This window comes from Ranitomeya variabilis, chromosome 3, assembly GCF_051348905.1.
Source record: "Ranitomeya variabilis isolate aRanVar5 chromosome 3, aRanVar5.hap1, whole genome shotgun sequence".
Taxonomy (NCBI): Eukaryota; Metazoa; Chordata; class Amphibia; order Anura; family Dendrobatidae; genus Ranitomeya; species Ranitomeya variabilis.
Window position 1 is genome coordinate 783144745 of NC_135234.1, and position 10052 is coordinate 783154796.

A 10052-nucleotide genomic window follows, 5' to 3' on the forward strand; every position below is an offset into this window, starting at 1 on the left:
AACCACAAAACAGACAATAACACATCGAACAGTCCCAGCAAAATACCCAAGATGGTGCAAATTACAGATTCTTACCCTTCCGCGGACTAAGAGCATCTGACTTCAGAGCTTCCAGTTCCGACTACTCCACTTGTGGCGCACACACAGAGGGGAGGTAACGACAAGTTTAGGAAGCTGACTGTCTATTGAAGTACAAGGCCAGGTGACGGGAGGGTCACATCTGTTGTGAAATTGGATTCTGGGCTCCCCCGGTGGCCACTTGTGGAATTGAACTTGTGTGCATCATCCCCTCTGTTCACCTGCTCCTATCAGGATGTGGGAGTCGCTATATAACCTTGCTCCTCTGTCAGTTTCTTGCCGGTCAACAATGTAATCAGAAGCCTTCTGTGCTTGTTCCTGCTACTAGACTACTCCCAGCTAAGTCGGACTTTTGTCCTTGTGTGTTTTTGCATTTTGTTCCTGTTCACAGCTGCTGTTTCGTTACTGTGTCTGGAAAGCTCTTGTGATCGGAAATTGCCACTCTGGTGTTATGAGTTAATGCTAGAGTCTTAAAGGAATTTCTGGATGGTGTTTTGATAGGGTTTTCTGCTGACCATGAAAGTGTCCTTTCTGTCTTCCTGCTATCTAGAAAGCGGACCTCGATTTTGCTAAACCTATTTTCATACTACGTTTGTCATTTCATCTAAAATCACCGCCAATATATGTGGGGGCCTCTGTCTGCCTTTTGGGAAAATTTCTCTAGAGGTGAGCCAGGACTGTCTTTTCCTCTGCTAGGATTAGGTAGTTCTCCGGCTGGCGCTGGGCATCTAGGGTTAAAAAACGTAGGCATGCTACCCGGCCACTTCTAGTTGTGCGGCAGGTTTAGTTCATGGTCAGTATAGTTTCCATCTTCCAAGAGCTAGTTCTCATATATGCTGGGCTATGTTCTCTCGCCATTGAGAATCATGACAGTTTGACCGGCCTAAAAAAGGGTTAAATTACTGGCCGAGAAAGGAGAGAAAAAAGAAGTCTGCTACAATTTTTTTTTTTTTTTTTTTTTTCCTCTAGTTCTGAGTGTGCTCTTAATTGAATCACTTGCTAGTCTGCCTATACTGCAGCCTTCCTCTCTTACTCTCCTTCTAATCCTTGAATGGCTCTGTGTTCACCTGTTTCAAATGGATCTTCAGAGTGTAGCTACAGGTTTGAATAATCTCGCCACAAAGGTACAAAATTTGCAAGATTTTGTTGTTCATGCACCTATGTCTGAGCCTAGAATTCCTTTGCCTGAATTCTTCTCGGGGAATAGATCTCACTTTCAAAATTTTAAAAATAATTGCAAATTGTTTTTGTCCCTGAAGTCTCGCTCTGCCGGAGACCCTGCACAGCAGGTCAGGATTGTAATTTCCTTGCTCCGGGGCGACCCTCAAGACTGGGCTTTTGCATTGGCACCAGGGGATCCTGCGTTGCTCAATGTGGATGCGTTTTTTCTGGCCTTGGGGTTGCTTTATGAGGAACCTCATTTAGAGCTTCAGGCGGAAAAGGCCTTGATGTCCTTGTCTCAGGGGCAAGATGAAGCTGAAATATACTGCCAAAAATTCCGCAAATGGTCTGTGCTTACTCAGTGGAATGAGTGCGCCCTGGCGGCGATTTTCAGAGAAGGTCTCTCTGATGCCATTAAGGATGTTATGGTGGGGTTCCCTGTGCCTGCGAGTCTGAATGAGTCCATGACGATGGCTATTCAGATCGATAGGCGTCTGCGGGAGCGCAAACCTGTGCACCATTTGGCGGTGTCTACTGAGAAAACGCCAGAAAATATGCAATGTGATAGAATTCTGTCCAGAAGCGAGCGGCAGAATTTTAAACGAAAAAATGGGTTGTGCTTCTATTGTGGTGATTCAACTCATGTTATATCAGCATGCTTTAAGCGTACTAAGAAGCCTGACAAGTCTGTTTCAATTAGCACTTTACAGTCTAAGTTTATTCTATCTGTGACCCTGATTTGTTCTTTGTCATCTATTACCGCGGACGCCTATGTCGACTCTGGCGCTGCTTTGAGTCTTATGGATTGGTCCTTTGCCAAACGCTGTGGGTATGATTTGGAGCCACTGGAGGCTCCGATACCTCTGAAAGGGATTGACTCCACCCCATTGGCTAGTAATGAACCACAATACTGGACACAAGTGACTATGCGTGTTAATCCGGATCACCAGGAGGTTATTCGCTTTCTGGTGCTGTATAATCTACATGATGTTTTGGTGCTGGGATTGCCATGGCTGCAATCTCATAACCCAGTCCTCGACTGGAGAGCTATGTCTGTGTTAAGTTGGGGATGTAAAGGAACTCATGGGGACGTACCTTTGGTTTCCATTTCATCATCTATTCCCTCTGAGATTCCTGAATTCTTGTCTGACTTTCGTGACGTTTTTGGAGAACCCAAGGTTGGTTCACTACCTCCGCACCGGGAGTGCGATTGTGCCATAGACTTGATTCCGGGTAGTAAATACCCTAAGGGTCGTTTATTTAATCTGTCTGTGCCTGAACACGCTGCTATGCGAGAATATATAAAGGAGTCCTTGGAAAAGGGACATATTCGTCCTTCGTCATCTCCCTTAGGAGCCGGTTTTTTCTTTGTGTCTAAGAAAGACGGCTCTTTGAGGCCGTGTATTGATTATCGACTTTTGAATAAAATCACGGTTAAATATCAATATCCATTACCACTGCTTACTGATTTGTTTGCTCGTATAAAGGGGGCCAAGTGGTTCTCTAAGATTGATCTCCGTGGGGCGTATAATTTGGTGCGAATCAAGCAGGGGGATGAGTGGAAAACCGCATTTAATACGCCCGAGGGCCATTTTGAGTATTTGGTGATGCCTTTTGGTCTTTCAAATGCCCCTTCAGTCTTCCAGTCCTTTATGCATGACATTTTCCGCGATTATTTGGATAAATTTATGATTGTGTATCTGGATGATATTCTGATTTTTTCGGATGACTGGGACTCTCATGTCCAGCAGGTCAGGAGGGTTTTTCAGGTTTTGCGGTCTAATTCCTTGTGTGTGAAGGGTTCTAAGTGTGTTTTTGGGGTTCAAAAGATTTCTTTCTTGGGATACATTTTTTCCCCCTCTTCCATCGAGATGGATCCTGTCAAGGTTCAGGCTATTGGTGATTGGACGCAACCCTCTTCTCTTAAGAGTCTTCAGAAATTTTTGGGCTTTGCTAACTTTTATCGTCGATTTATTGCTGGTTTTTCTGATGTTGTTAAACCATTGACTGATTTGACTAAGAAGGGTGCTGATGTTGCTGATTGGTCCCCTGATGCTGTGGAGGCCTTTCGGGAGCTCAAGCGCCGCTTTTCTTCCGCCCCAGTGTTGCGTCAGCCTGATGTTGCTCTTCCTTTCCAGGTTGAGGTCGACGCTTCTGAAATCGGAGCTGGGGCGGTGTTGTCGCAGAGAAGTTCCGACTGCTCCGTGATGAGACCTTGTGCTTTTTTTTCCCGTAAATTTTCGCCCGCCGAGCGGAATTATGATATTGGGAATCGGGAGCTTTTGGCCATGAAGTGGGCTTTTGAGGAGTGGCGTCACTGGCTTGAGGGGGCCAGACATCAGGTGGTGGTATTGACTGACCACAAAAATTTAATTTACCTTGAATCTGCCAGGCGCCTGAATCCTAGACAGGCGCGCTGGTCGTTGTTTTTCTCTCGGTTTAATTTTGTGGTGTCGTACCTACCGGGTTCTAAGAATGTTAAGGCGGATGCCCTTTCTAGGAGTTTTGAGCCTGACTCCCCTGGTAATTCTGAGCCCACAGGTATCCTTAAAGATGGAGTGATATTGTCTGCCGTTTCTCCAGACCTGCGGCGGGCCTTGCAGGAGTTTCAGGCGGATAGACCTGATCGTTGCCCACCTGGTAGACTGTTTGTTCCTGATGATTGGACCAGTAGAGTCATCTCTGAGGTTCATTCTTCTGCGTTGGCAGGTCATCCTGGAATCTTTGGTACCAGGGATTTGGTGGCAAGGTCCTTCTGGTGGCCTTCCCTGTCACGAGATGTGCGAGGCTTTGTGCAGTCTTGTGACGTTTGTGCTCGGGCCAAGCCTTGTTGTTCTCGGGCTAGTGGATTGTTGTTGCCCTTGCCTATCCCGAAGAGGCCTTGGACGCACATCTCGATGGATTTTATTTCGGATCTGCCTGTTTCTCAGAAGATGTCTGTCATCTGGGTGGTGTGTTACCGTTTCTCTAAGATGGTCCATCTGGTTCCCTTGCCTAAGTTGCCTTCTTCTTCCGAGTTGGTTCCTCTGTTTTTTCAAAATGTTGTTCGTTTGCATGGTATTCCTGAGAATATCGTTTCTGACAGAGGGACCCAATTCGTGTCTAGATTTTGGCGGGCATTCTGTGCTAGGATGGGCATAGATTTGTCTTTTTCGTCTGCTTTCCATCCTCAGACTAATGGCCAGACCGAGCGGACTAATCAGACCTTGGAGACATATTTGAGGTGTTTTGTGTCTGCGGATCAGGATGATTGGGTTGCTTTTTTGCCTTTGGCGGAGTTCGCCCTCAATAATCGGGCCAGCTCTGCCACCTTGGTGTCCCCGTTTTTCTGTAATTTGGGGTTTCATCCTCGATTTTCCTCCGGTCAAGTGGAATCTTCGGATTGTCCTGGAGTGGATGCTGTGGTGGAGAGGTTGCATCAGATTTGGGGGCAGGTGGTGGACAATTTGAAGTTGTCCCAGGAGAAGACTCAGCTTTTTGCCAACCGCCGTCGTCGTGTTGGTCCTCGGCTTTGTGTTGGGGACTTGGTGTGGTTGTCTTCTCGTTTTGTCCCTATGAGGGTTTCTTCTCCTAAGTTTAAGCCTCGGTTCATCGGCCCGTACAAGATATTGGAGATTCTTAACCCTGTGTCCTTCCGTTTGGACCTCCCTGCATCCTTTTCGATTCATAATGTTTTTCATCGGTCATTGTTGCGCAGGTATGAGGTACCGGTTGTGCCTTCCGTTGAGCCTCCTGCTCCGGTGTTGGTTGAGGGTGAGTTGGAGTACGTTGTGGAAAAGATCTTAGACTCTCGTGTTTCCAGACGGAGACTCCAGTATCTGGTCAAATGGAAGGGATACGGTCAGGAGGATAATTCTTGGGTCACTGCCTCTGATGTTCATGCCTCCGATCTTGTCCGTGCCTTTCATAGGGCTCATCCTGATCGCCCTGGTGGTTCTGGTGAGGGTTCGGTGCCCCCTCCTTGAGGGGGGGGTACTGTTGTGAAATTGGATTCTGGGCTCCCCCGGTGGCCACTTGTGGAATTGAACTTGTGTGCATCATCCCCTCTGTTCACCTGCTCCTATCAGGATGTGGGAGTCGCTATATAACCTTGCTCCTCTGTCAGTTTCTTGCCGGTCAACAATGTAATCAGAAGCCTTCTGTGCTTGTTCCTGCTACTAGACTACTCCCAGCTAAGTCGGACTTTTGTCCTTGTGTGTTTTTGCATTTTGTTCCTGTTCACAGCTGCTGTTTCGTTACTGTGTCTGGAAAGCTCTTGTGATCGGAAATTGCCACTCTGGTGTTATGAGTTAATGCTAGAGTCTTAAAGGAATTTCTGGATGGTGTTTTGATAGGGTTTTCTGCTGACCATGAAAGTGTCCTTTCTGTCTTCCTGCTATCTAGAAAGCGGACCTCGATTTTGCTAAACCTATTTTCATACTACGTTTGTCATTTCATCTAAAATCACCGCCAATATATGTGGGGGCCTCTGTCTGCCTTTTGGGAAAATTTCTCTAGAGGTGAGCCAGGACTGTCTTTTCCTCTGCTAGGATTAGGTAGTTCTCCGGCTGGCGCTGGGCATCTAGGGTTAAAAAACGTAGGCATGCTACCCGGCCACTTCTAGTTGTGCGGCAGGTTTAGTTCATGGTCAGTATAGTTTCCATCTTCCAAGAGCTAGTTCTCATATATGCTGGGCTATGTTCTCTCGCCATTGAGAATCATGACACACATCCTAGCTTCTCCAAACATCTCAATAGAGCCAGGTGACCGGTGGGTCCCAATCCTGGCTTTCCCAAATGTATCCATGGAGCTCAGGTGATCGGTGGTTCCAAATCTTGACTTCCCCAAATGTATTCATGGACAATGGAGCAGATCTATATTCTTTCAGCCGGAGACATGGTCCCCTAAGCTGGCATCCTGTAGAATATCCAAACTGTGTTCCTCGTGATGGAGCCTTAATATCCTGGCTGCTAATGTAGAGTGTTTCTGGCTGTGGTTTTGTAAAGAGTCTCTGGGTCTGGGTGAATGTCTTGTTACAGAGCCATATCCACCCTATATAGTTCACAACTGTTGTCCTTCAATCCATCACCCAGAGGTCAAGAGGAAGATATGATGAGATTAACTCACATTGAGTATTTAATCAATTTGCATGTTTTTTCTCCTATGTTTTGCAAGTCAACAAGCCACAGGGTCCCACACAATGGTCAATCAACATATTATCAAACATCTATTGTTCAATTACCCTATGTCTCTATCCCTCAAAGATAGCAGACAATGAGCTTGCAGCAAACAGCAACTCCAGAGTCACATTCAGGCTTGTACTATCAGTAGTCTGTGTTTCTTGACCAACAATAGAAAGACACTTAGTTTCAAAAGTCAGCATAAAGATAATAATGTAAGTCTCCTGGCCTACTGATTTTACGTCAGGATAATTAAGATTAAATGCTGTGTCGTAACAGTCACAAAGTGCTTTGCCTACATTTACCAATAACCAATGAATAGGAGATGGCGCTGTTGTAGCCCTACAGTACACCCATCCTGTGTCGCTCAGTGATGACCATGTCTCTCCTGAACTGATCATCATATACTATTACTCAGATAAAGGAAAGTCACAATTACCGATCCTCTCATTACAGATGCTCTGATTGGGTCAGAAATCGCTCAGGTGACAGCCAATGATGTGGATTCCGGCCCGCCCCTGTGGTACCTGCTGACCATTGATGGCTCCCCTGGAAGCACATTCAGCATCTTCCGTTATGGTGGGCACATATGGCTGACAGAGCCCCTGGACTATGAGGAGCGGGCGTCATACACTCTAACAATACAGACATCTGATGGGAAGCACCAGACCCGGGCAGATGTGAGGCTCAACCTACAGGATGTCAACGATAACGCTCCCGAGTTCAGACAGAGCTTGTACCAGGTAAGCCTCCACCAGTGTGTGGCCCTCCACGCTGGTATATATCATCTCATGTATCTTCTCACACCCTACAGGATGACAAGAAGGACGGCTGTTTGTTGATTTTTTCTCTCGTTTTTTGCTTTGTTCCTTTTTCATAAAAATACACAAAAAACTAGAAAATTCATCACCAAAATTAGCAATTTAGTGCGGAAACTCCGGTTTTGTTGAGAATCTTCACTTTGCTTGTAAAGACTTTAGTAATGGATTATTTTCTTGCCATCAGGTCACTGTCATGGAGCACACTAAGGCATGGACCCCGCTGGTCACTATTTCTGCCACCGATCGAGACTCTGGGGAGATGGGCAGAGTCATATACAAGGTCTTGTCATCTGATACTGGCTCCTTTCACATCGATCCCAATAATGGTAAGTCTGGGTATTCACCACCCGACTTGTGGTGTTAGGTGACCACTCATCGGTTCCGTGTTTGCCAATTCTAGCCTGATGACCCACGCTGACGCGCTGAGCACAGAACAATCAGATCATTGGCTGATCTCTCTGTGCACATGGACTCAGCAGCACTTTCCCAATAATTGTTCAGTGTAATTCAAGCTAAATATTACTGACTCCCTCATCCCTAACCGCAGTCATATGCAAGCTGTCTCGTGACAAGGGAAGTACTCCCATGTCAGACTTCAGTTATAGGTGAACGCGGTGGACTAGTGTCTTCTTTCGACCCTGAAAAATATGAATGTTTATATGTGCACATGATAGAAACATCTTTCTTCCTGACAAAGCAAGCGGCCAAAATGCAAGAAATTGACTTAATTTGAATTTCACAATGAAAAAGTAAGTACTCCCTTGAGGGTGGGGTCAGCAGGTCAGAGATGAGAAACAGATCAGGGAAGATCTCAATGCAGCATCTTCTTTGTGCATTACGGCACATGTCACCAACACAGAGAAGCACCAGGATCCACAGAGATCTCTGACACAGAACACCGAGGTTCCAGGATGCCGATGTGTCTGATGAGGAATCCTACAGACAGGATATCTGCATGGTGGTGCCAGGAGTAGACCACCAATGTCCAGAAGGAACAGCAGGAAGACAGAAGATGGTGATAATCTCTCTTAAAAACCAGAACTAATTCTACAGGAGCTCTCACCACCACTGAGGAGGCAACTATAAGAGAGAGGGACACATTACTTCCACATGTAGTTGACTGTAGACCACTACTGTCCAGGAGGAATAGCCAGAGGACACAAAATAAAGTATGATATCTCTAAGAAGCCAAAACTTCATCCTACACTTTTTCACTGTAGGGTTTAGGTTTTCTGTTACTATGCTGGCAATGGTTCTCACATTTCTTTAGGTATTACACTTTTTCACAACACAGGACTGTACAAAAGTCTTAGGCAGGTGTGGGATAAGTGCTGCAGAATAAGAAGCTTCAGACATAGAAGGGTTAATAATTATTTTTTTATCAGTAGACAAAAATGCATTGAAGAAAAGAGAACTGGAAATCCCATCAGTATCTGGTGACCACCCATCACCTCCATCATCAGTATCTGGTGACCACCCATCACCTCCATCATCAGCATCTGGTGACCACTAGTGATGAGCGAGTATACTCGTTACTCGGGTTTCCCAGAGCATGCTTGGGTGGTCTCCGAGTATTTTGTAGTGCTCGGAGATTTAGTTTTCCTTGCCTCAGCTGCATGATTTGCGGCTGCTAGACAGGCTGAATACATGTGAGGAATGCCTGTTTGTTACTCGGAGACCACCCAAGCATGCTCTGGGAAACCCGAGTAACGACTATACTCGCTCATCACTAGTGACCACCCATCACCTCCATCATCAGTATCTGGTGACCTCCCGTCGCCTTCATCATCAGTATCTGGTGCCCACGCGTTGCCTCCATCATCAGAATCTGGTGACCTCCCGTCTCCTCCATCATCAGTATCTGATGACCACTGGTCACTTCCATCATCAGTATCTGGTAACTACCCATCACCTCTATCATCAGTATCTGGTGACCACCCATCACCTCCATCATCAGTACCTGGTGACCTCCCGTCGCCTCCATCATCAGTATCTGGTGACCACTAGTGATGAGCGAGTATACTCGTTACTCGGGTTTCCCAGAGCATGCTTGGGTGGTCTCCGAGTATTTTGTAGTGCTCGGAGATTTAGTTTTCCTTGCCTCAGCTGCATGATTTGCGGCTGCTAGACAGGCTGAATACATGTGAGGAATGCCTGTTTGTTACTCGGAGACCACCCAAGCATGCTCTGGGAAACCCGAGTAACGACTATACTCGCTCATCACTAGTGACCACCCATCACCTCCATCATCAGTATCTGGTGACCTCCCGTCGCCTTCATCATCAGTATCTGGTGCCCACGCGTTGCCTCCATCATCAGAATCTGGTGACCTCCCGTCTCCTCCATCATCAGTATCTGATGACCACTGGTCACTTCCATCATCAGTATCTGGTAACTACCCATCACCTCTATCATCAGTATCTGGTGACCACCCATCACCTCCATCATCAGTACCTGGTGACCTCCCGTCGCCTCCATCATCAGTATCTGGTGACCTCCCGACGCCTCCATCATCAGTATCTGGTGACTACTGGTCACCGCCATCATCAGTATCTGGTGAACACTGGTCACTTCCATCATCAGTATCTGGTAACTACCCATCACCTCTATCATCAGTATCTGGTGACCACCCGTCACCTCCATCATCAGTATCTGGTGACCACCCGTCACCTCCATCATCAGTACCTGGTGACCTCCCGTCGCCTCCATCATCAGTATCTGGTGACCTCCCGACGCCTCCATCATCAGTATCTGGTGACCACTGGTCACCTCCATCATCAGTATCTGGTGACCTCCCGTCGCCTCCATCATCAGTATCTGGTGACCTCCCGAC

General features: G+C 46.7%; 1 protein-coding gene across 1 annotated transcript in view; it reads left to right on the plus strand.

Moving 5' to 3' along the window:
- The window catches only part of DCHS1 (dachsous cadherin-related 1), a 159308-nt gene that overhangs the window by 141783 nt on the left and 7473 nt on the right, over positions 1 to 10052 (plus strand). Inside the window, exons 19-20 of the mRNA XM_077298984.1 lie at positions 6855 to 7141; positions 7404 to 7545. Of these exons, the coding sequence (XP_077155099.1) occupies positions 6855 to 7141; positions 7404 to 7545 (429 nt within the window). The remainder of the gene's footprint in view (positions 1 to 6854; positions 7142 to 7403; positions 7546 to 10052) is intronic.